The 27738-nt window shown below is 39.6% G+C and overlaps 1 protein-coding gene across 1 annotated transcript in view; it reads right to left on the bottom strand.

Annotated features, from left to right (window-relative positions):
- Window positions 1-1349: 1349 nt before the first annotated feature.
- Window positions 1350-27738, bottom strand: part of LOC146963985 (serine palmitoyltransferase 2-like) — a 29648-nt gene continuing 3259 nt past the window's right edge. The window contains exons 3-12 of the mRNA XM_085767272.1: window positions 26737-26891; window positions 23184-23332; window positions 18340-18464; window positions 17049-17142; window positions 15840-15945; window positions 14368-14587; window positions 13583-13709; window positions 9301-9436; window positions 8334-8463; window positions 1350-1990 (exon numbers count right to left, since the gene is read on the bottom strand). Coding sequence (XP_085623398.1) covers window positions 1871-1990; window positions 8334-8463; window positions 9301-9436; window positions 13583-13709; window positions 14368-14587; window positions 15840-15945; window positions 17049-17142; window positions 18340-18464; window positions 23184-23332; window positions 26737-26891 — 1362 coding nt within the window. The 3' untranslated portion in view covers window positions 1350-1870. The remainder of the gene's footprint in view (window positions 1991-8333; window positions 8464-9300; window positions 9437-13582; window positions 13710-14367; window positions 14588-15839; window positions 15946-17048; window positions 17143-18339; window positions 18465-23183; window positions 23333-26736; window positions 26892-27738) is intronic.

Here is a 27738-nt window from a genome sequence, read left to right as displayed (position 1 = left end):
CACATTTTAAATTATATTCCAAGTTTGTAGCAGTGGGGATATCAATATCAATTCTGCTGAGTAAACTCTAAAACTCTAAAAATGCAAAAATATTATTATTGGTAACAATGTCAATTAAGATCTTAGAAAATTATTGAAAACGCTCATTTTAATGTGACAACGACACTGTAAATTGGATGAGAGAGTAAATAACTGATTTGAGTAATAAAGCAGAAAGTGTGTCTTACAGTATGTTTTCCATTTAGAACATCCTTTACGAGTGTATTTATTTACCTTGCCACTAACCGTCTCTGAGCTGGTGTCAGCTGATGTACAACTAAGTAAATTAGCTTACTATAGCAAACAAACACCTAACCGCCCCCAGATTTTAGCAATACTTTGATATTTCATGAAAATTTGCAAGTTACTGTAGGAGTGTCATACCCAGGATGCTAAATGCAGCACCAGCGAGTAATTACCTTAGCTTAGCTGGAAGACTGGACACAAAGGAAACAGCTCACTTGGCTCCGTCAAATCAAGCCCTACTAAACTACATTGATTTAAAAGCTTATGTTAAACAGCTCATCCAATCCATGTCAAACGCTATGGACCCAAGGAAGTTAGGTGTTTTGAATGACTCTTGGTTGGATGACCGAGCTCCAACACAAACATTGCTTTTCCACATCTTACTTGATGTGAAGAAAAAGGCAGAACTACTGTAGACTATATGCATTTCCCAAAAGGTCAAAACAAGTGCACTGATTTGTGTAACCATGCTGTTCAGCATCTGACATGAAGTAATTGTTTTTGGTAGTGCGACATTAACAATGTAATTTTTAGCATGTCTTGAAGAACCAACAATGTAATGTGGTCAGAATGGTGACTAGTTCAGAAATGTGTAGTAAAGTCACGTTCAAGGTATTTAAGTATGATTGTAAGTTAGTTTTTTAGCATGTAGACGTGAGTAAAGTTCTCTGGGTTCCACATTAGAAAAACAAATAAAACTGAGAAGAAAAAGAAAAAAAAAAAACCTACACTGACAAAACTTAAAGGGACCAAGTATAGAACACAGTGGCGTCAAACTCAAGTCTGAAAAGAACGCAAGCTCTTAGAGGGGACAAAACAAATTGGTACATGGCAGGAATTCCAAATATGGATCATTTAATTATCCAATCCTTGGACCAAAGACTGTGTTTCTACTTCAGCCAGATCCGTTTTATTGGGAGTTGACACCCCAACTTTGTTTGATGGAGCCAAAATGATGAGAACTCGTGCGGTCCTGTGCAAACAATGCAACATCCAGTGCTATCTTTTTTCAGTCTATGGCACCTGTGACTGGGCTGTTGTGAATGAAAGATGGTGTGTGTTGGTTTCTTTTAATTCTGAATAATTAAAAGCAATCTTAAGTTTATAAAGTTCATTTTCGAACCACAATATAAAAGAAAAATATCCCAGAATCTCACGGTTTCAGAGACATGGAAAGCTGACACCTGTCTACATACACAACAAGGCTTAACACGATGGATACGAGCAGTACAAACAGTCACACATTTACCTAAAAACAAAAGGTTCAGACAGAAAATGATTAAAAAAAAAAAAAAAGGAAGAAAATGAAAAAGTACACAGGAAAAAGCAGAGGTGCTATTTTTCAGTGCATTCACCACATGTTCTGTATGTTTAGGTAAGGCAAAGTAGAATTAAATGACAGTTCTAAGTGTTTTCATTTTATTGGAGGGGCGGGGTTACGTTATGGCAAGCCAGTGACAAGGGTGGGGTGGGTGGGTGGGGGCACCTGTGCACATCTTGGTCCTTGTGGAAGACTTGTGATCCACCTTGACTCGTCGTTTTCTGCGCTTCTTCAGGTCCACGCCGAACGAGGGGAGGCCGTTCGTCAGTCGTCAATGTCCTCATAAACGTTATCGTCAAAAGGCCGCGCCAAAGACGGCTGTATTCTGTGTCGGGAGTACTTGAGCTGAAGAAGGTCTCCTACCTCACTGATGGCACTCAGAGCCTGGGAGACAAAAAAAAACAAAAACCATCAATGTGAAGTGCAATATGTGGCTGGAGCCAATTTAAAGCTGCACCAAGCAAGATTTCATGGAAAAAAAACACATCTGTCTCTCAAAATGAAGCCACAATCGTCCTTTAAAAACAGGCAAGACCACAGCTTTAATGCTGCACTCGGACCAGATATTTCACTCCTATTGTTCGTGTGTGAGGTGAAGTCACATCTTGTTGCCATGTGAACAAATCTGAAGTGTTTGTTCAGACGGAAACTGCTTTATTCCTGACTAATGATTACATTTTCTAGATTTCAAGCAGCAGGAATGACTAATGTCATGTTACATATCACAATAGAGAACATGTGACAGATCTGCTGCTGCCTGAATTTGTATAGTGGCTTCTTTTTGTGGGATGTGTAGATTTGTTACTTTCTGGCGACGACTTCCATTTAGGTTCCATATTAAGCTGCATTTCACATGGGTCTAAGTTGTCCAACCATATTGTATTCCTAGTATATTGTCACCAAATCAATCTGCAGCTCTACATCTCAGTAATCTGAAAGTGTCTCTCCAGAGCTCTCCTGAGAACGAGCCATTTCTGTGTCTGCACCTTGAAATGCAAATAAGATGTGTAAACCACGTCCACTCCACACCTGTCACGGGGAGAGGGTGTGGTTTTCACTACAGGTACACGTGCCAATGTTGACATTGGGAATAGGGATGGGGTCGGGCATTGATTTCCGGAAAAAAAAAAAAAAGTTTCTGAGACTCTCATCTTGTCTGAAAAAATGTAAATGTTCCTTTTTTACTGTGGCAGAAGGAGAAACATGGAGAGACTCCTACAGCCACCAGAAAGTTCTGTGTGAAACTGTCAAATAAAAAAAACAAGTGAAACTGAGGAGCAGCACGTCGGTTTGTGGTGTTGGCAGAGAAGCTGTGCCATTCATCTCCATTCTTGTCTTTCCATTGACTTTATATGTGTAAATGCATCTGTCCTCACTTCTTTCATGTCCATGTAGGTTAGTCAGGATTTGACGTTTAAAGCCGGGATTCATGTGATCAATGACATGAAAGGTCTGAAGAAAATAAAAGAGTACATGTGTGTGTGTGTATAGGTGTGTGTGTAAATGAGGAGACACAACTGCCAAGCTCAACGGTAGGTAAAAGAACCACAAACCGACATGACACATCAAAGTGTGAGGGAACGATACAGAGTGAAAGGCCAACAGAGAAAGAGAGGGGGGGTTAACATGAAAGATAAAGACACTACAGCACTACACTACTCACACTGCCTGTCTCCAGAAGAAGAAGAACATGAGAAGATAACACCTTGAACAGACTCAGCACGCCTTGGAGTCACAGGGCCGGTCCCAATATGCACACTCCATCACACTTACACACTTGGGCACTTGGCGTGCGCGTTCATGGGCGCAACTGTGTCCCATTTTTCCAACAACCGAAAGTGCAGCACGCTTGATTTGCACTTCACCCACACTTAAAGCGATAGTTCACCCAAAATTGAAATTTCACTCATTATCTATTCACCCTCATGTGGACTAAGGCCTGGGAGAAGTTTCAGAGTCCTCCGTGGCTTTTCTGAGTTACAGGGGGTCTCGGCGTAGCAGTGCATGTCCATATAACGGTTGCAAATGGATACCAACTGTCTTCATAACAAAAAGACACACCAAAAAACATCCAAATACCTCCATGCTGCTCGTATGTAATGTCCGTCTTGTATTGAAGCCCCAAAATGCGAAATTGTCCCGAAAAAAAATTAAATAAGTATATTTTTCAAGCTCGTTTGTAGCGGAAGCTTCTCGAAGCTCCTCTTCCCGGTTCGTCCAAATTTGGAAATTTTTTTTGGGACAATTTTGCATTTCGGGGCTTCAATACAAGACATTACGAAGACTGTTGGTATCCACTTGCAACCGTTATATGGACATGCACTGCTACGCCGAGACCCCCTGTAACTCAGAGAAGCCACGGAGGACTCTGAAACTTCTCCCAGCCCTTAGTCCACATGAGGGTGAGTAGATAATGAGTGCAATTTCAATTTTGGGTGAACTATCTCTTTAAGGTAAGAGCGCATCCGAGTGGTATTTGGCCAAGTATAAATCCCACAATGCACCACGGTGAAGTCCGCCGTCACCGGGAGCAACAAGTCACGTTCAGGAAATGCGATTGAATTAATCTCAATAAAATGAAATTAACTTTCTATCTCATAATTATGACTTTTTAATGTCATATTTTATATTCATTATGCTCTGTTCATGTTTTTATTTTATGTTTTTCGTTTTTCTTGTTTGTTTTATTTACTTACGGAGTTGGGCTTGCACATGATTTGAATCTTGCGCATAGAGACACTTTAGGAGTAGATGAGACTGTTTATAAAAACTGTTGCTGTGTGTTTGTGTGTTGTAGTTGTGCTAGTGTGCGCAATGGCACAGGCTGTGTGTCCCGATTGCTTTTAAATATCCCCCCACACACTTGGCCACTTAATACATGCTTGCACACTATATGCAAATATACGTTCCGCTGGCAAAACGTCACCAAAGTGTGTGTGTAACCAAGCGCACTGAGCCAAGTGTGGAGGAATGGGACAGGCCCACTGTCTGCTTCCGAGTCTCAAGTACGCTTCATGTGTACTGTATTTTGGTCAAAATGGAAGTTATCATCGCACTGACATGGGAGATTTGAGAAAACTATTGGGACTAGTTTTTTACAGTGGAGGAAAGAGGAGTAAAACTAATGGGGGGGGGCTCTGACCTGCAGGTCATCTAGGGAGAGGAAGTGAAGACTCTTACAACCAGATGGTTACAATCTCCCTCCTGTTTGACTTCCAGCACTAAATAACGTCCAGAAAAGTATTACCACAGAACATTACGATGTCACAGTTGGACAATTCTGTTAAATTGTGTAACACTACAACTCTACTCCAACCCACTAAAGCAGTGGTTCCCAAACTTTTTTGTCTTGCGTACCCCCAGAGTAGTACCCCCTCCCTCATACGTGTTGATGATTCTCCAAAAGTGGTCATATAGAACGTAACACAACTAATTATGAAATGAAAATCATTTCAATTTCTCTCTTCAATTTGTACAAAGACATTTTACACATATTCTCCTGCATTTTAGTTGTTTCTGGCTGTTGTGGTGTTTGTTGTGGCCAAATGTGTCTTCACAGAGTTGTAGGATTGTCACAATACTAAAATTTCAAACTCGATACCAATACCCAGGAAAATTATTCAATATGACATCATATTCAATACAGCAGCAGTGCCTCCCAGCTTATTTTTTTTCCCATTATTGTTCCATTATTTTATTTTTATTATAATCAAAAGGACTTATAACAGATGTTTTTTTTTTTAATTAAATGAAAAGCTTGTGCTGTGAGTTGTGCAATTTCAGCGTCTAATGTGTTGCTGTTGTTTCATTACATTCATTACAATGCATCTCCTCTCCTCTGACGGGCGGGGCTCCCCCCTCCTTTCTCTCTCACAACACACACACACGTGCATGCAGCCAGCGGAGAAAAAGAGAGGAGACAACAGAAGAGTGTTGCCATTAATTTTGCCGTTTTAAACTCTTACGGCTAAATTCACCCTACGTGCGTCAGTTACTCAGGTCCAAACGCTCTGGACGCTGCCTGCTCGAGTGTCGAGTACGTGGGCGACGGGTGTTGTGGGGGCGCGCTGTTAATATCAATACTTTTAGGAATCAGTCATGTATCCGGAAGCGCCCTTTTGCATCGATACTTTTGACAACTATACAAAGTTGTGCTACAGGTTGTTGTCTTCTGAGGGGAACTAGTTGTGGTGCATGTACCATTTCAGTGATGGGCTTCTGAAGTGACTCGGGATATGTAGTTATCATCTTGGTAATAAATTAATTAATGTGTCTACGTACCCCCTGCAATGTGCTCACGTACCCCTAGGGGTACGCCTACCACACTTTGGGAACCACTGCACTAAAGGAATCATACCCTCTAACCCTGGCCTATGTGTGGGTGATATGGAACATAAGGAATAAATATATATGGCAGTATTCAAAATCTCCAATGTAATCCTTCTATACATGGAGACACTCTCCATTAGTGTGTGAGTGTGTGTGCGTCTTGCTCTGAACGAGGGTAAACAAGTCAAGTCGAGCTGTCAGCAACAATGCAGAGCTGCAGCAGCAGTGATGCAGCTGCCTGACATGCAAACAGACAGTATCTTCTCTGAACCGATTTGTCTGCCTCCATCCTCAGTTAGTTACTGTGGCTACAGACAGATAAACTCGCTTTGGCCCGTTGCCATTTTCCCTCTCCGGCCTCAGTTCCCTCCATTCCAGATACACACATACACACACACACACACACACACACACCTGCACAGCTATGTTGCACATGCACAGAGTTTTCCAGATGGGCAGGGAGAGACACCAGAGGAAAGAGCAGGAGAGGAGAATTTGATGCTGATGTCTTAAACCAATTATGTGCCAAATGATATTCACAGTATTGTCAAGGGTGGAATAAGTCTTAATGCACTGATTATATTATTATGGGCCAACCCTAACTCTCTAACCGTAAGCCATATAGCACCAAACCAAACCTAACCTTGAACTAAAATCTCATCACTTCTCCCATGAGTCCAAACTGAACGTTCAGACCAACAGAACGTCCCTGAAGGTTAGGGGTGGGAGAAAAAATCGATTCATATAAATATCGCAATATCTTTTTTGACGATTTTTAAATCAATTTTTTTTTTTTCCAAATCCGATTTTTTTTTATTTTAATTTTTTAAAATATTGTGCAATGTGCATTTGTTAGCCTTTTTTACATACAGAGAGTACAGGGTTTGAAAAGGGTTTAAGTTCACTTTATAATGGAGTATGTTAATTTATAGGCTCCTACAGTATTTGTGTGCAGATAAATGTTAAAAATGCAGACTTAAAATCGAGAGAATCGGCAATATCGTAGAATCGCAATTTAAATCGAATCGCCATCCAAAAAATCGTAGAAGAATCGAATCGGGAGAAAAGCATGTCGCCCCAGCCCTACTGAAGGTGAACACGAGATTTTACATTCACAAAAGTAGGAACGTCAAGCCTAAAACGTCATGTCTCCATCTACGGCTGTGTAGTTGTCGTGGCGACATAATAAGAGGACTTAAGGCCCGTGAGTGGAAAAGGCAGTGTGGTGGGCTCAGCAACGAGCTCATTTCAGTACAGCAGAAGAGGCCTTGTTGAGAAGAGTAGGCGCCTTTTTTTGATGTGTTGCTAAGAGCGATCAAAGCTCTGTGCTTTTGTACAGCAACACAATGAATAAGGAGGACGACTGGAGTGGTGGTCTGAACTCTGAACACTGTGAATACACCTCGCATTAACCTGCAGCCCCAACCTATTGATGCTTTCCTGTCGTTTCTGAATGGGGTTGCTTCAACTCAACTTCTCAGAGTGATACACTTCTAATGATCCGTGTCTGAGGAGACTCAGAAAGTTTTCTACGCTAGTGGACACTTGTGGACACAACAGATCTAACCTGTGTCCTCCCAGTTAGAGAACATGTTTCTGCCCATTAGACTGCCCTACTCTTCCCTTTAATATCGCCGTCATCTCTTGTCTTACTTTCTTGGGGGTCATTACAGTGGAACAGGAGGGCACTAACTTATAGTAGGACTATAACTCTCAACAGCTAGTAACAGCCAGTAGCTCTCCATGCCAATTGTAGAAAATTGGCATGTTGTACCCCACTCTCCCTCCTGGCAAATCAAGTTAACAAGCAACACACTTGAAAACTTTGAAGAAAAAACAAACAAAACAAAACAAAAACTTGATGTGTAGCCTACACACATCCAGTAATTAGCCATGACCCTCCCAGAACAAGACCTAGCAGAAGCAGCAGTAAAGCTTAGTGCAATTAAAGCTTTGGACTGACAATTCTGACTAATTAAAGAAAGTCTAGAAGGCCCAGAGAGTGTTTTTCACTGAATAATAATGGCTTCCCAGACCTTACTCCTGTGTGGGCAGAGCATACTGAGATCTGGCTATGCATGAATAGTCACCATCAATACCCCTTGCAGGCTAAAAATACAAAAAAAATAAATAAATGAGAAGAAAAACAATGCAGGTTTGGCTCCACTTACGTGTGCAGGAGCTGTATATCAATAGAATTTTACCCGTTAGTGCTAATGGTCACATTTCAGGTGTCCAAACATGGGAGAGAAGGTTTTTTTTGCCATCAAAATGCTTGTTTAGTCAGAAAAGTATTTGCAACATATGTTTTGAAATTGAAAGTGGAACCTTTTAAGTGAGAGTTGCTTGTTATCCATCTAAAAAAACTCTTTGCTTAGTAGTGGAAGTAGTGATTTACCCTGTCGAGCACGTCTTTAGTGTGGGCGGCTGAGATGCAGAAGCGTGCCCGGGACTCGATGATGGGCGTGGCAGGGAAACCCACCACCACCACCCCGATGTTCCTCCTCAGCATCTCCCTACCAAACGCTCTGGTGGGACAAAAGACGAGGTAGACACAGGAAACAAAAACAAAACAAAACAAAAAAAAAAGACACACGTCATAAGTTATTCATGTAAAGCAACTTTAAGACTGTTGAAACATTATACAACTGAGCAACTGGATCCACTGAGGGAGACTGTGAAATGCTTAGTGAGAGGAGTTTGAACTCTTCTTTTGTAAAACTACCTTTTCCATTATCAAGACTGTCTGAACCTTCATTCTGACTGTTACCCATAAAACTGTTTAATATATCACCTTCCCCGCTCCCCATGTAGACTGGATGGACTTCCATGGCCGGTTGGTTTATGCCAGCCTTCCACTACCCCCTCCCTCTTGGATTATTGTAACCCCATGCTACACAGAGCAATATTATTGTTCATTTCTTTTCTTCCTGATACACCGTCTTTCTTTTTCTTTCCCTTTTTCCTTTCTTTTTTATTGTAACTGGATCTGTGTATGTTTTGTAACTGGATTTGTGTATTGTTATTTTATTTTATCATTTTGAGAACTTTCTTTTTTCCTTTCTTTTTATTGTAACTGGATCTGTGTATTGTTATTTTATTTTAAACTTTTGAAAAGGACCGAAGGAAGACTAGCCTGGCGTTTGTGCGTCGGCTAATGGGGATCCTCAATAAACAAAACAACAATGATTTATCTCCCTCAGTGATACTGAAGGTTCTGTATTCTGTCTGGTTTATGTTATGTGATGTTATGTTCTCCTTTATAAAACCTCAAAACTTTGCACTTAAAAATAAAGTAAATAAAAACAGGTCAATATCCTTGGTGGATCACATCCAGCAGCAGCCAGTCAAAGTCAAAGCCTCACCCTATCTTGGCGGGCATGTAGAGCATCATGGGTACGACGGGGGAGTCGTTGTTGCCGTAGATGATGAAGCCCATTTCTCGAAGCCTCTGGCGGAAGTAGACTGTGTTCTCTGCCAGCTGTCGGACGCGGTCACGGCCTGGAGGTGATGAGAAGAGATTCTGAAGAGTCGACGAGAGATGACAGCAAATCCATTGCCAGTTGACCAAACTTTTAGCTGGTGTTTAGATACATACACCTGATGATCACACGCCTTGTTTATATAAAGTTTTTTAACCACTACAGTATTGATAGGAGGTCACTACAATGTATGAACATAATCTGCACTTACAGTAAGTTTAGCAATCCGCTTGTTGTTAATGAACAGTATGTGTATGTTTATTTACTGTCTTGACCTGCACTGAATGTTGATGATTATTCGGTAGAACTTACGACTCTTGGTTAAAAATAACTTGGTTAAAATAAACATGTACAAGAAGTGACAAAGAAGAGTTTAATAAAGACTCCTCTCCCTTTCAGACTGAGTTTTTCTTTACCAGATCTGATATTTCTGGTTGGGAAGAAAAGAAAGGAAATCAGTGAGGGTGACGCTGCTTTGAAAAGATGAAAAAAACGATGGTTGACAAGCAGCTGAAAAACAATCACATTCATGAGAAAACATGTGAGAGTTACAGAATCCAGGCACCATGGGGAGATAAAGTTCTGAGTTTCTCTGTTATTTTTTTTCCTCCCTTCTCCCACAGGAGATCTCTTCAGTGGCTTCTCTGAAAAGAAGGGGTTGCATCAAACACAAGGCAACAAACTCTGTTTAGTGTGCGCACAAATTTAGTTTTCCCCAACTACTCAAAAACACAATTGCATGCATATTTTTGCAGAGGTGCATACAAATGAGTCTATGTTTATTTGCGTTTCAAAATGATTTTACAGCCATCTGACCATTAGGAAAAAAAAACGATAACTTAACAGTTAATAGTAAATACTTACTGCAAATTACAGACACTACAATAGGGAGTGGCTGGTATATATTATAAATCCTGTGTTTGTAGTATATGTTTGGTGTATATACGGACTGTGAAAACAAACTTCCCCAGTGGGACAACAACAAATAAATTTGAATCTGAAATTTTGTGGGATCTTTTACCGTCTCTCCTCTTACAAACTAATTATTTACATCTTGGACCACAGGTAAGTATAATATACCTTACCTGACCTCAGTTCCAACCAGTTTGTTACATTTAGATTTTATATTATATTATTTTTCTCCGATTTTTCCCTGTTAAAAGGGTTTTCCATGGAGTTTTCCCTCAGTCGATGTGAGGGTCTAAGGGCAGAGGATGTTGTTATGATGACATGTTTTTATTGTAAGATGTATTGAGACCATGTACCATGGTGATTTTGCATTTTATAATCAGTCAATCAATCAATTTATTATTTAGACATTACACTATGGTGCAGGACTGTGATTGAGTTGACCCCGTGAAGGAGGAGAAACAGAAGTGCATAACAACCTGAAAGGATCAATTTCTATATTTATATCTTAAAACAAATTGCTCATGTTTTTAGTTAATTACTTAATTGATTGATTCATTCATTGTTATTCTTTCTTTCTCCATTTTGTTATTTCGTTATTCCTACTATGTTATTTAATATTTCTATTCTGTTTGTTAAATTTATGGGGGTAGAGGTGGTATGTGGGAGTGTGTGAGCAAGATGTCTGTATTTGTTGTATTGTCATGTTATGTATGTCTACAATGTAATGTAGTGTATTGTTGATGTTGTGTGTTCTATGTATATGTTTGTTCAGGGACCCCCTTGAAAATGAGATGCTACATCTCAAGGGGCTATCCTTTAATACATTCAAATTCAAATTCAAATTTGGGATAAAAAGACTATTTAAATATTACTATATTATTACTATACTGCTAATACTACTATACTATACTAAGCTATAGGGGTAACTACAGTAGTATCATTAAACAGAAAATCACAAGACAGTGAATCAACAGGATTCGCTAATGCCCTGCTGGTCACACATGCAAAACTATCAGAAATGTTTCTTTAGGCCTTCAACAGCGTCATCTCTCTCTGCTGTAGTTTGCACTGACATCTAGTGGCTGACGATGAGAATTTCAGTGACTGAAATTAACTGAAAAGTTTATTTTGAAATGACGTCCAAGACATATCATTCACCTTAATTTCATAACAATCCTCATCCAGTTTATTTTCTTTGAATGATTGCCTTTCTTGATACAACTTTTTTTTTTATTGTGTGCCGTGTTGCTTTGTGCAGCATCTGACTTGTCACTTCTGGTCTATTTTCACTTCCAAGCTTTCAATCTACCTGGCATGTTGAGTCTTTGTTGCTGTCAGCTCCTTTATTCATCTGAGTAAAACATTGACCTTGTCATATGCTACTCCTCCAGATCTTTTAATATGCAATACAATGCAATACAACGGAAAAGGGTTTGTGTTTTTCTTCTCCCTTCCTCCTGCCCCTGTTTTTTTTCCTCCAGGTGCAACAGTCCTGTTTGGTGTCTGTTGTCGTCATTCGGGGTCCTGACTAAAAAGAAGGCACCTGAACACTTCACTCTGCTCTGAGCCGTACAACCTAACTCATGGTTAACAATCTATCTATGCACACCAGGATTATTGCTTGGTGCCCTTTTTGTAATTGTTTGATTTGATTTGATTTGAAAATCGTGCAGCAAAAGTCAAAACACAGTAGATCTCACATAGCACACACAATAATACAATAAATACATATAGAAGGCAATAGAAGTAGGTAGGTTTAACTCAGTACCTGAGGATGAAAGACTATGCACATTATGTAATCTAAATGTAATTGAGGATGAACTGCATTTTGTGTTTCATTGTCCGTTATATGACGAAGCCAGGCAGTTTTTGTTTCAGAAAATGCAAAATGTGAAACCTGAGTTGTTTTGGGTTGATGATGAGGTAAAGTTGGAATGGTTCTTCAGAAAAGAAGTCTTTACTATAGCTACTTTCATAAAAAGTGCCTGGTCAAAAAGAAAAAGTGAATTATTTATGTGAATTCCATGTGGTTTTTGTTTTTGTTTTGTCTGTGCTCTGATGATTTTGTTTGGTGTCTAAATATGAAATGTGTCTTGTAAGCCCTTATAGGCTGGGCGCCTTAATTGGTGCATGACACTTAAATAAATATTCATTCATTCATTCATTCATTCATATAGTCATCACAGATTACAGTACTGTACATCGTTCCCAACAGGTTCACCTACAGCGTATTGAGGAATCTAACGGCAGACAGGACAAAGGACTTTAAACATCTATTTGATTTGGCCTGACAGGGGAACGTGTACCTCCTCTTAGATGGGAGGAGTTGAAACTCTGCATGAAGAGCGTGGAGAGGGTTTGCCAGAATGGCCCTTTAACTCTGAGTGGCTCTGACCTGATAAACATTATTGAGGTCATTCAGGTTAATGCCAGTTTTGATTAAGTTCTTCTTTTGTGCACCACCACCTTGTCCTATCCCTCTCCACCTTCTGATCATCTCTGTTACATCTGCATTGACATTAACCTGTAAATAATTCCATTTAATTTCCACCTCTGCCCCGACTCCTTTAAAATATTTGGCTGTAACGTGGAGTTTTCATCTCAACTAGAAGATGCAGCGCTCTCATAAATGTAACTTTAAATGATATCATTTGATCTGGTTGGGGACTTCACAGGAATGAGGTAGAGTATTTGAAAGAACAGATGTCATTTTTAATTAAGCTTTCTTTCAGCATTTTTTTTTTATGGAGACATCAAGGGGCTTGTCTTTGTTGCTGGAACAGGAAGAAACCCAAAGGGATTTCATTCGTTCCACAAAATCACATTTTCTTTACTTTTTTGTGCCTTTAATGTTAGAACCTGTCAGAGTTGGTTCATTAACTACTTTTGGAAACATCTTTATGCCCTCATTGCAGCATAAAGTCTGACATGGCAGTTCTTAACCACTCACTCCTGATAGTGAGTAGTGAGTGAATATATTGATTATTGTGGCCAAAAGATTTCAAATGATATCAATGATAACTATGATGATAAAAACACACTCAGTAAAATGTATCTTACACTTTGTTATTGTGTTTTGTGTCTATTTGGCAAATTAATTAGATGAGTTTGTAACCATAACAATTGCATATAACAGACACTAAAAAGGCAACCCCTATCTTTTTGCAAAAAAAGTTATTGTCAATACCTAGATTGTGACATACAAAAAAAAAAGTTTAAAAAGTTATAAAAAAAGTTCAATATTTGGACTCACCTATTGTTGTGCCATCTTCTCCCATAATGCACTTCATAGAAGTGATGATTTGCTCCACCACAGGAGGAGACATGGAGGTGGCGTAGACTGCACTGTGAGAATGCAAGTGCAGGTACTCAATAAGCTCCTAAACCCAGCAGATACACAAGACGAGTAAGTAAATATGCATGAAAAACACTGCTGTTACCACCTTTATTATGGAACATGTTGATTTTGATGTCCATATTAAGAAGTCAAATTGTACTTCTTAAGATGAAAATGCTGTATTACTGTAACATGCTCATTTTAGAACGTAAGAAGACTTTAAGTTAAGTGACAGTATGTCAGTATAATATTTCCGACCACTCAAATTAACACTTTATTATAAGTTACAGCCTACAATATGATGACCCAGTTTTATACTTGAGATTCATGCCTCATGTTTGCTCAAAAAAAAAAAAAAAAAAATCAGACAGTTTTTTTTAAAGCTCTAAGATGTTTGACAGACTGGTGTCATCATAATGATGTGTTATGAATAGGACTAGTATGTCAGGAATGCAGCACAGATGAATTCCAAGGCAGTAAGTCCACATTGTCGAGATGACAGGTGTCATTTTCATTTTCTAAGTTCAAACTTAGCTACTTTACACTGTAACTAACCTCTGATCTTAGAAGATTGCATCCACCAGCAACAACAGTGCAAGATAATGCAAAATGTGAACCTGAATCTATTCCATGCAACAGTATACTGTCTTTTGCTTCTTTCTATATGCCCATAAAATAAACCCACAGCGCTCCATCCTCACCCGTTTCCCTGCGATGTATCCCCCCGCGGCTCCAAAGCTCTTGGTGAATGTGCCCATCATGACATCCACATCACAGGGATCTAGGCCAAAGTAATCGACCACACCTCTCCCTCTGGGCCCCAGCGCCCCGATGCTGTGGGCCTCATCTAGGTACAGGTAAGCCCGGTAGCGCTTCTTCAGCGCTATCACCTCCGGCAGGCGGACTATACTGCCCTCCATGCTGCAGAGAGGACACAGCAAGGTATCAGTCAGCGTTAAACACAATGTCATGATGTGGTCATGTTAATTCATGTTAGTTCCTTCACAATCCAGGAAGTTTGCTGAAAACACAATTAACCTGAATGACAAGTGGTTATCAAGTGTATTGTTATGTATAAATAATTCATGTAGGACTGTAGTAATGATTTTATAGGCAAAACCAGTTTGATCAGTTTATAACTTCAAAAATCAGTTTATTAAGCAAGTTATACCACAGCATCACCTCTTTGAAGAAGGATTCAACGGACTACATAAAACAACGATGGGGAAAAAGAGTTAAACATTGTAATATCAGAGGACATGTGGTTAAACGCTTGGAAAACACAGTCATCCTCCACCAACTCCTGGACTTGGAGAGACTTTTGTTGGAAAAGTTTAATTTGTTTCTTTATAACCCCCAAGCAGAAGTCCCAACAGACTGGTACACAACTGGCCTGCTGGAGAGAATGTGGAGAGGTCCTTGCTGATCATGCCCATATTTTTTGGTCTTGCCCCTCCATTCAGTTTTTTTGGAGAGAAGTGACAAAAATTATTTCAAAGGTTCTATGTTTTAATATCAATGTATTATTCACAACTCTCTATCTTGGGAATATGCCAGATGGGTTGAGTAAAGCTGATCGGTACCTACTTAGGGTCTTGCTGGAAGTAAAAAGGCCATCACAAAATGTTGGCTCCAGAAAAATGCCCCCACTACAGATTCTTTTGTTAATATTGTAAAACAACTACATGTACTAGAGCAAATGACATACTCAGTCAGACTCCAAAAAGATCTAGGTGAAAAACGGTGGCAGAAATGGCAAGTCTACCTGGTCAATGAATGAGACTGTATGCACGTACTGGATATGATACTTTGTCTTTCGGATTTATTGATCACCCCCGGACCTTGAATATGGGTAATTGTTCAATGTTTTGTATTTGTCTTTTGTATTGTACTAAAAGATGAAAATGATCTATAAATAAAGAGTTTAAAAAAAAAAAAATCAGTTTATTTACTGATGTACAAAATCTGATGCTGGTGCAGTTTAGTCAGTCAGGCGGTGTTCGTTTGAAACCAGGAACAAGTAAAGTCAGTGAATCACTGGAACTTTCAAAATGACTTGCATTATTACTTTTGGCAAATGACACATTTGTGTTAATGTTGCAGAAAGCCTCTGAGCGTCTGAAAAGTTTTTTTATTCAAGCATCTATCTCATAAAGAAAATAGACAAAAGTACCTGTAAATGCCCTCCACCACGATGAGGATCTTCTTCCATGGTCTGTGAGTCCTGGGCTGACCGTGAACTATGGCTTCTCTCAGCAGCTTCTCAAGGCTCTGCATATCTGACCGCAAAATCAAGAGATTGAAAATGAAAGTTGTGGCACCTACGGCGGCAGGAAACCACTATCAGTTTCTGGTTAGTCAGAAATGTATTTGAAGCAGTAAGACCTCCGCCTACGGTACACAGTTTCAATGGACCTTCAAATAAACAGTAGACAGTCCTGCTCCGACTGAATAGCTGTTGTAGAAAAACACAACAATCACACAAATATGAGATTCTTCCATAATTTTGGCCTAGTTCTTAGCATGTTTGTGGTTCAACTCCATATTCTAAAAAAATGACAGTGATGTGTGTTTTCAAACCCCTGGAATGTGCTTGCAGGTTTTTTTTGTAGCTGTAGCTGACAAGACAAGCTATATTTAATAATAATAATAATAATAATAATAATAATAATAATAATAATAATAATAATAATAATAATCGATTGATTAAAACTGTAAAAATAGACAAGAAACGGCTGACTGTGCTGAGCTGAGGAGTTTTGATTGGATCATTAGTGAAGCAATAACGGCTAACTAGTAATTCATGTCAAATAGTATAAAGCTTCTCCAGATGGATTATCCGACAAATTACTCCGACAGATTATTTGTGAAAGAATCACACAACTGTTAAAGTCGAGCTGTGACTAATTGCCCGAGCCAGAAATATTGAAGAAAAAGGGACATATCATTACTACAACTAATTACAAACACAAGTGTCACATGTTCGTCAAGATTGAGAGCTAACCTTATATTATTAATCAGTGTTAAATCGACACTTGACACTTTTATTTTAGTCTCACTAGCAGCTAGCTAGCTCTTCTCTTCTGCAGCAGTGACAACCACAGATGTTTCTTCCATTGTGTGAAAATGAAGTCTGTGTTGAAAGACAGTCCAATACAATGTGTGAGTTTTCAATGGAAAACTGACTCATATGAGGAAGAGCAAGTGCAATGAAGAGGATATCTAGTCAATTCAGATCTAATGTTTCAGCAGTGTGACCGAGAGCTAGCATGAACAGCACCAGATTCCTCAAACTGAAGTCGATTTAGCCACAGTCAGTTTTCTAATATGTTTTACAGTGTTTCAGCCAAAGAAAGTGGTAAAGTACTACTATTGTACTCACTGTTGTGTTTGAAGACTCTGATCATAGACCCAGAGAGCCTGGCTCCCAGCACCAGGGAGGCATGGTTCAGTTCATCACTCAGGATCAGACACCCCTGCAGGTCACCATACCATTATTAATTAATTAGCATTCATTATTCAAACATATACAGCTCTGGAAAAAAATAAGAGACCACTTTCACAAATGTTTCTTAAAAGCATCTCTACATGTATGACAGTCATTCTTTTCTTTTCTTTTCTTTTTTAAACACCAACACAAACACAACTCATTCTACTTAATGAGACACTGTTGAGGTCATCACCTGAACCACATCTGGTTTTATAGTAAGATTATAAAAACCACTGCTGGGATTAAACATTGACATTATCCCACAAAAACTGTAAAAACTGTAAATATGAACATGTTTTCTTTGCATTATTATTATTATTCAAGGTCTGAAAAGACTTTATATTTCTGTTATTTAGACTAGTTTAGTCATTAGCCAATAAAAGCTCTAAATGACTTTTTTTTTTTTTCAATTTTGGGAGAAATGTTGTCGGTAGTTGACAGAATAAAACAAAAAAAACATTTCATTTAATTTTACTCAAACACATACCTATAAATAGTAAAACTAGAGACACTGATCATTTTGGGAGTGGTCTCTTAATTTTTTCCAGAGCTCTTCCTTTTTTTTTCTGAGGTGGCAGATAGCATAACACATTTTCAAAAATCAGTTTGCTCCAATATTTATTGGTTGTGTAGTGTGGAAGTGAGCGCTCCTATGTTTATGTAAACACATCTTCACCATGAGGTTTGTATATTTTCACAAGAGCTAAAGAATTTAAAGCAGCAGCCTCACAACCTCCACTGATTCCACGCTGAAATATCTACCTGCCAAACAACATCCGCAGCAATGTGACAAAACAAGACAGGTTTGACCCCTTTGTTTTTTCTTTTTTTCACCCTGTCATGCAGTTGTGCTACTATTCACTTGTACAAACATGAAGTTTCCTCCTGACACAACGCCAGAGGGTGATTTTGTGTCTTTTCTGTGCTGCTGGTGCCCTGTGATAGGATTCTGTTATGAAATGTTCCTGTTTAAGTGCTACAGTCCAATGAAAACCTACATTCTTGTATTATAAGAGGAGGAAGTGGGAGGGAGGTAGAAAGAAAAAGGGAAAAAAAATGCTGTGTCAACATAGAGTGAGTCTGGCTGGGAAACGAGAAGGAAGCCTAAAAACAGAGATAAGGAATCTTTGCTGTAAGAATAGATGAGTTCTAGTGTGGAGCAGCCCATCACCTCTGGTCTTACCTTCCCAGCCAGCGCTGGTATGTTCATGGAGTTGGTAGCGAAGCCCATCCCAAACGCCATGGCCGACTCCACGCCCAGGAACTTTGCCACCAGTTTCTCCATCTCCTCATGTCGGTCCAAGTTGCCTGAAAAACAGACACAAACAGGTCACCAATAAACACATGACTCCTCAGAACCTGAAGAAGACCTACAGTGGCATCAGAAGGTATTCCCTTGTTGCATTCTTCATTGTGTTGTATTTGTATTTATTTATTTGCACCATAATAAAAGACAATTACAAAAAACAGAAATGAAACAAGAATAGTAAGTGCGGGAGAGGTTAAAAAACCCTATACGGGCTTATAAAAAACACCTCCCCAAGAAATATACATACATTCTGAAGATACATCAACAACAATAGGAGAAAGCAACAACAAATAACAACAAAAAAGAAAGCAATACAAGTGCCATTTTATAGCACACACTCTAAGGAGATAGATACAATTATTTTATATTTATACATACCCATGTTTTTATTTCTGACTGAGTGAGTGTATGAGCATGTAAAGAGATAATGATCCAATGACTGGAAAAGAAACTATTAGGAACCTTGATTTAACAGGTAAGCTTTCAGTCTTAACTTAAAAGTATTGAGGGATGAAGATAATTTAACTACTGTACATGAAGATGAGAATTCCAAAGTATGGAGCCTCTGTTGTAAATGAGTAAGACTGGCTTTTACCCACATCAATCTATACTCAATAACCCATGATCATAAATTTATGAAAAATCGAAAAGCAGAAAACTTTGATTTATGTATAATAATTTTTTAAGACCCTTAATTCAGCAGTTTGTAGTACGTTGGTATTAAATTCAGTTTTGAATCTTCTATCTTGGGTAAATCCCTACGAGCTCTGCACACGTGGATTTATCCCACTCCTCCTGGCAGATCCTCTCAAGCTCCATCAAACTGAACCAGAAGCATCTGTGAAGCGCCATCATCATGTCCGATGGGATTTAAGCCTGGGCTTGGCTGGGCCACTCAAGGACGGTCAACAGAGTTGTCCTGAAGTCACTCCAGCGTATTCTTGGCTGGTGTGCTTCAGGCCAGTGTTGTGCTGAGAGGTGAACCATGGGCCTCGTCTTAAAATAGCTGTTTTATCCATTTAAAATTGAGTCTACAAGACAAAGTGTTCAAAAAGTGCAGGGGACTGAGTACTTTCTGAAGACACTGCATGCCAAGAAAAGTTATTTTGGTAGGATAAGATAGTTCAACATTTATTGCTTAACACTTTCATATAAGACACTCACTGTTAAGATACAGTCCAGGAATGTTTAGGTTAGTTTAGCAGATTGGAGCAAGACTGGAAAGGGAGACAGAGCTGCTTGGCTCTTCAACATTCAAAAATACACCCACCAGCTCCTTAAAAGATCAAGTCGTATCTGCAGTTTTTTGTATAAATTAATTTAATTGTAAAGGCACGAAGGTTGGTTTATGTACAAATTGCTCAAAACTATTCTATATGGGTGCTGGTAAGCAAAGTAGTTTTACATATGGACAGAGTCAAGGTAGCCGTTTTCCTCTGAGGTTAACTAACCAGCTGCTGGTTGTAGCTTCATATATGGTTTATAGACATACAGGAGGGATCTATCTTCTTATTAAACTCTTGGTAAGAAAACAAATAAGCATAGTAGCCCATATAGTCGAGCGTTTTCTTTATGTTACTGCTTATTTAGCAAAATAACACCAGATGACTTAAAGCAGATATCATCGGCACGGCCGTTTCGGCTAATGCTGTGTTCAAGGCAGGCTTTTGAAACCGTAAGTTACAGCTTCAAGTCACAACTACGACTTGGTAGCGTTCCAGGTAACCCGTAGCTCGTGTTTTTACCGTCCTGTTGTCTGTGAAAGTTCCCTATAACGGCCACTCGTAACTTCCGACCCGTGAACTCGTACCAGATCGAACTGGTATGACTTCACAGGAAGGAAAAACACAAAGTACGAGTTTCCTTGAACGCACCATGAGTTAGCAGCCCCCGCCCTTGTCAGGCATCAATTGGTCCTCGTGCTACGTCACCACATTCACGCGCATCCCTTGGCTGCACACACAGCCCTTCATGCCGTTCTCTCCCCTCATTGGATAACACTTGTATCCCACAAGGAAAATTTTCTCCTCGGATTACAGCAGAGCAGAGTGACGGAGAGACTCGTGTTTAGGCTGAAATACTTCATGTAAGTGATTGCTGACGGAAAATAGGACTATTTAGGACTTATATTAACAAAAACATTCCACTGATATCTGCTTTAAGTCTTTCACTGCACAAACATAATAAAACTTGACCACAGAGAGTCAGTTTGTCTGTCAGTGCTACATGACATGTCATCTCCTCTACAGTCATGTGCATCAACTTAGAACACTTTGAGTTGACAAATCATATGCAGCCCCCACTACTGCTCCCTCTATCAAGATGTGGGCAGGCCTTCTTTCTGTATAAGAAGAGATGCGTCACTGGTTCAACTGTATCTGTAAATATCTGTTAAACAGATGGTCTACTTCACTTCCCCCAGGCTCATCTGGATCTTATCAAACATGCTCTGCAGTCTGGCTTCAGCCACAGATTATGAAAGTAACTATAAATCCTTGAAGACACCTCTAATCTCCAGATATTATTTTCAACAGTTTTTCAAGCTTGATTCTCAGAAATACTGACACATTTGTATCGTTCTGGACTTAGTGACTTAATCCTGGGCTTAATTTGTGTTTTGATTCATTTTTTTGAAATATTTCAATAACAATGTTGTTTTTATCAATATTTTGTTGCATTTTGTTTGGAGTCGTTTTTTCAATGTGTAAATTAAGGTAAAGGCTTTAATATGCTCTGTTGAGTTTATGATAACTTTAAGGCAATGTTTTTTGAGAAGAGGCACAATGCTAGCGAAAAAAGCTAAAATTCAAATCTTAAAAAAAAAAAAAAAAAAGCTGTTAAGAAAAACTGACTTAAACAGATGATTGTCAGAAACAAATATTAGAAAAATTGTAGTGAAATACAAAATTTTTGGATCCAACTTCTCAAATCTGAGGATTTGCGGCTTTTGTCTATTTCAGCGGTACTCAATAGGCGGCCCGCGGGCCGCATCCGGCCCACCGAACCTTCCAATCAGGCTCGCGACTGAGTTCTACTAGTTTACATATTACTGTATACTGTATTTCTCGGGGTCCGTGTGCCTGTAAGTCAAAGCGCTGGGACTTCGAAACACGTGCGGAGCGTTTGTGTGTGCCTGTGAGGCCCTGCACTGGGATACAGAAACGCTGACGAACCCAAATCACCATGTGCGAGTGTTTGGGGAGCGGGCTGGACTGCAGAGTTTTCCCTGCCTGTCTGCAAAGGCCGTGGGTGATTTTGACTGCCGTCTTGGTTCAACTGTGTGTGCATCATACATTCAATGTAGCCGCGCGTCATGCACGCTCACAACTCAAAAGCCGTAGCCGCGCGCATTTGATGAGACGCGATTGTTTTTCCGTGCACGTCTGCGGCGCACAGCTGCACGACCTGCTTCTCCCCCGCTGTTGTGTCCCGGTTCCATCGGCCTGTGTCTCTCCTACTGTTTCCCACTGAGCTCTGCCTAGTTTGAAAGGTGAAGGAAGCCCGTGTGTGGAAAGACGTCACCTCTGAGATGTAGAATGTGTATTATAGAAGAGAAACACACATTTCAGGACCAATGACTTGTATCCTCAGAACAGAGTCAGACATGTCCTGTGATGGTCAGGTCATATTTAAGCTGAAAATCACAGGGCATGTCTGAGGATACAAGTCAGCAGTGTAAAAGCTCCAGCATGATATGTAAATGATGATATGATAATGTCAAGACATTTACAAAACACCGTGAAGTGTATAAATAAAAATGATGTGCTTACAAGTAAAATAAAAATATTTAAATTATTAGACAAAAAAGGTGAATTTAATTTCAATCTAGGCCTATTTGAATGTTCGGCCCCCAAGGTGTCTGTTAAGAAAAATTCTGGCCCTTTGACAAATGTATTTGAGTACCCCTGGTCTATTTTATACTGTATCAAATGTAAATTTTAATCTTTTTGTCGTTTTTCAGAAAAAATACGTGACAGATAAAAATGTCAGTAAACTGGAGAGACTAAACATTTGATCAAAAAATTACACTAGAGATGAATCAATAATGGCAATAATGTTGTTTCAGGTCAGTAGAACAGAAACAATGTATTCTGGTGAGCAACACTGAAGGGAAACCTCACACATTATAAAATTAATCATAGCTTCTTTAAAGTCACCTAAGATTTTGTCCAAGAGCAAAAATGTTTGCAAGGCAGGAGAAATGAAGCTGAGATAATAAAACTATGCATTATGATTAGGGATGCCACAATCACGCGGATCATTTATGACCATGATCAACCAATACCGCTGATCTTTTGCATGCATTGCAGATGGCCTAAATGTTATCAGCGTGCCTGCTCATTTAGTCACATGGCACTTCTTTCAGCTGGAAACACAAGGTATTAATCACAGATGATTGATTTTAAGGTGATCTATGACCAAAAGCATAATTTCCAATCTACCAATCACGTATTTTATGAAAACGTACTGATGATGAGCCGTGGCTGATCAATCAGGGCATCCTTGATCCTGCTCTTTGCATGACAATCAAACACTACATCTACAGATGTAATCCATTGTTTTGGCCTCTACACACTACACACAGGTTGGTCTGTGATGCTTTGTTTACTGGGGTGAATTGATCTGTGAATTGATGCGTCATTGCTGCTGTAAAGTTCAGCAATGTGACAGTAATAACGGTGGGTGTGTCTGGCGCTTGTGTGTGTGTGTGTTTGTACCAATTTCCTGCCTGGTGCTTGCAACTCCGACGCCATACTTCATGGTGATCTCAGCTGCAGAGTCGGCACATGGACCTGTGTTCTCAGCGAAGCCGAGATAATTATACGAGCCCAAGTTAATCACATCCTGCACTACCCGATCTGTGTACCTGGGAGAGAGAAAGAGAGAGTCAGAGAGGAAACGATCAATGAGAGGAAGCCAATGTTTTCACAGGTTCATTGGTACAATTAATAATAATGATCAGCAGAGCTAATTAAGCAAAATAACTAGAACTCATATAGAGCCGGATCCTGCTGTCTGTCTTCTGGGTATCTTTTCCAGGCTTGCGAACCAGGCAAATAATAAATGGCTAGCAATAGCCTTAAAGCAGAAGTAAGCGATATTTTTGTGTTAATATAAGTCTTAAATAGTTCTATCTTCCGACAGCAATCACTTACATAGAGTGTTTGGTCCGAAACACGGGTCTGTCAGTCACTCTGCTCTGCTCTGAGCCGAGGAGAAAACTTTTCTCGTATCCTACAATTTTTATCCAATGAGGAGAGAGAACGGCATGAAGGGCTGTGTGTGCAGCCAAGGGATGCGCGTGAATGTGGTGACGTAGGGACAAGGACCAATAGATCCACGACGAGGGCGGGGGCTGCTAACTCCGTCGGCTGACAAGAAGTTATGGTGCGTTCAGGGCAACCTGTAACTCGTGTTTTTCCGACCTGTGAAGTCGTACCAGTTCGATCTGGTGCGAGTTCACAGGTCAGAAGTTATGAGTGGCCGTTATAGTGACTTTCACAGGTAAAACAGGTCGGAAAAACACGAGTTACGGGTTGCCTGGAACGCTACAAAGTTGTAAGTCGTGACTTGAAGCTGTAATTTACGGTTTCAAAAGCCTGCCTGGAACGCAGCATTAGCCAAAACGACCGGATCGCTTACTTCTGCTTTAACTGTTGCTAAGAAGCTACTATATTGCCATTGGAAAGCTACATCAGCTCCTAGTATCCAAGTCTGGTTCAATGTACTCATTAAAATAGCAAAACTGGAAAGAGTCATATATTGTAACACAAACTCAGTGGATAAATATGAAAACATGTGGTCTTGTTTTCTAACTGCTATGGAATGAGTGGGGGAAAAAGAAGAAAAAAGAAAAAGGAACTTGATGTGGCAGTATCGTCCCTGTTTGTGATTTTGTGATAGAACTATGGTGCCCATTTTGATATAATGTCTATACCTGTCTTTGGTTGTTTGTTTATCTATTTATTTTTGTTTTGTTTCGTTCCGTCTTGTATTTTTTATTTTTTCCTGTTGCTGTCGATATGACTGGCTGTTTTGTTCTCCTTTATTGCTTTACTGATTGTATTTTCTTTTGACTGTATTTTCCGTTGTGAAAAAAATAATAAAAAAAGAGTTAAAAAAAAAAATAATTAAAGACTAAATTGAAGCGGAGTGAGAGGACAACATGAAAGTCTCTCTTTGCTTTTCCAGTCTTTCCCATCTCAAGATCAGCCATGTTGTCTGATGCGGCTTCTCTTACGTGCACTCCATACTTGACTGTAAAAACTCTCTTTTCGCTGCAGTGTGTGATGACACACCTCTCTGTGTGGCTGGCCTCTGTCCTTCCTGAAACACCAGTGAGCACTGTAACAAGATACAGTATGCATCGTGATGATAAACTACACATGGGAGTGCCCCAGAGGAGAAGGAAATGGTCCTTTTCAAAATAACTGCAAATGCGGTCTTATCTAATCCACACTGGGGGAGATAAGGTTGTGGCTCTGTGGTTATAGCTACTGAGACTTTAGAAACCATACCTTGCTCAACTGGATTTGAGTTTGAACTGGTTTAAATAAACTAAAAAGAAGACAATATCTTTGTTAAAACTACAAACCAGACCTGCAGAAATGCTGATCGTGATAAATGCTGATGATTTTCACGCACAATATGATGCATGTATATCTACAAATGCATCCCAGAGATTTATGTCTGTGGCTACAGTATTTCTGAGGTTAGATACTGTGAATTACAGTTAATTGTACACGTACACCTAATCTTTTGTCTTTCCCCCCCAATGCATAACAGGAAAAGGGTGGAGTAGAGTGTACGTGGGATCGGGTTCATAAATGTTATATAATTTAGTGCTGAAATTAATTTACGAAGCAACTGCATTAAACATCTGTAGATTACAGCTTCTATAAAGATTTGCTGCTCTCTGATGTTTAATGCCTTTGTAAATTGATTATCTTTGGGCTCTGGACAATTGTTTGAACAAAACAGGAGGAGATCTGAAAGATGATGATATGAGTTATCTAAACAAAATAAGTTATAATGCTCATAATTAAACAATTAATGCTTGAATAGTAATTACAGCTACATGCTTCTCACATGCTAATATTTGTTGGTTTTCTTTGTCAGCTCTGCAAAAAACTTTTGGACTCTTAATTGGACAAAACGACTTTTGAAGTTCAGCTTTTTTGACCTTTTTAAAAAAAGACCCAACACACACAAAAAGACCCAAACATAACAACAACAACTAAGTAATTGGCAGATTGTTAGTTGCAGTTCTAGTTTTTTTTTCTTTCTTTACATAAATTATAGACTGTTGATACTGGGTGTTTGTGGCTAATACTGCTGTCAATATTTGGACTGTAATTCTTGGTGAGCTGTGGCCTGTGCATCTGCTGTCTGCTGTAGCTTTACCAAGTCTTTTGTCTACTGTATACTGAAATGTGCTGCCTTTTTTTGTGTGTTTGTACGAGATAAGAGTGTTAGCACAGCAAGACCTCGACCTTGATGAGGATATTAGCTACACAGTTGACACTTTCTTGCCGTTTGTTGCCTCCAGCTCCGCACGGTCTGAACCCTGCAGGCTAACATGTAGATGAACATCTTCACACTCCTTAAAGGGATAGTAGCATTTTTTTAAAGTGGGGTTGTATGATCTACAAATAGCCCCTAAGTACTTTAATTGCAGTAGAAGACTCTCTGCACTCCTCCCGTTAGCAACGCCAGCCCATAGCCCTGCCCAGAGATTTACAACATACAGTGTTGTGAACAGACCCAAAGAAACGACCTATTTTCACGGTCTAAAAGAGGTTTTACCTGAAAAAAAAAACACAGTTCCATTGTTCGCTATAATATAATTTTTTCCAGCCCTTCAAAGTGCAAGAAAAACACAGTTTTTATTTGGACCTAACCAACTCACGTATCCCTCTGCTCAGGGTTAGCGCCTGCCGATCAGCAGTTGGTTAGATCCAAATAAAAACTGAGTTTTTCTTGCACTTTGAGGGGCTGGAAAAAATTATATTATAGCGAACAATGGAACTGTGTATTTTTTTTTTAGGTAAAACCTCTTTTAAGCCGCGAAAATAGGCCGTTTCTTTGGGTCTGTTCACAACACTGTATGTTGTAAATCTCTGGGCAGGGCTATGGGCTGGCGTTGCTAACGGGAGGAGTGCAGAGAGTCTGCTACTGCAATTAAAGTACTTAGGGGCTATTTGTAGATCATACAACCCCACTTTAAAAAAATGCTACTATCCCTTTAATAACAGGATTTGTCTTTCTTACTCAAAAGTCCAGTTGTAGTCGCGGGACGTCCGTTCCATCAGGTCCATTTTGGCGCCTGGGACGCTGCATATGGGCCTGTTCCAGTTGTCTCTGATCCGCATGTAGAGGTTTCTGGTGTAAAAGTTCTCAAAGTCCTGGTAGAGGGGAACAAAGTCCTGGACATGTGCGGATAAAGAGAACACAATAGGAGAGAGCAGAGACAGGACTGTGACCAGAGCAGGAATTTTCACCAGAAATCACGCATGTTTGTTTTATGAGTTTATAGAACTACTGGCTACTTCAAAGACCTACAGTACGTGCCTCTCATACTTTTGAAAAAGCTTAGCTGGAAGGAATTTCATCCCTAGAAATACAATGTGTAACATTTAAAACACATGACACATGAGTGAGGGAGTTCATTTTCCTTAGTTCTTGGAGGAAATATCTGTGGGATATCCTCAGGGTGATTTAACGACTTCCCCGTATCTACTCCACAAGCTTCCTTTCCTCAACATTACCAAATACTAAAAACAATGGGCTTCACTATCAAATATTACATAACACCAAGAAAACAACCCCACTGGTGAAGGACATGTTCCAAAAGTGCTGATATATACTCTATTTGATGTAGACTGACAAAAAGATAAATTGCGCACTGTTGTAGAGACAAGCAATGCCACCTCAGGGAGAATATTTCAAATGTTATACCAACCAGCCTCACTCAGTTTGGATATGAGGCACACAAATCCAACTCAACGGCCAAATGTGTCAGCATTTACACAAGCACTTTTCTCGCAATCTATTTCCTGTTTGGGACGTAATCACAGTAGACAAGATTACATCAAATGTCCTTTGTTTTCCTCTTTTTGCAAATGCCAACCACACGCACGCACCGACACTGCAGCTCTTCGAAGTTTTGCGGTGTACAAAGCGAAGCCATCTGCTTAATAAAATAACAAATGGATCACAGCTCAGGTTTATTTTTTGTTATCACTGCTGTTTCTCCACTGAGTCACCAGGCAG

Source organism: Trachurus japonicus, chromosome 22 (assembly GCF_045865225.1).
Source record: "Trachurus japonicus isolate A0001 chromosome 22, Traja_1.0".
NCBI classification, from domain to species: domain Eukaryota; kingdom Metazoa; phylum Chordata; class Actinopteri; order Carangiformes; family Carangidae; genus Trachurus; species Trachurus japonicus.
The sequence above is the reverse complement of the archived record's forward strand: the minus strand, read 5'-3'. Positions and strand labels throughout refer to the sequence as shown.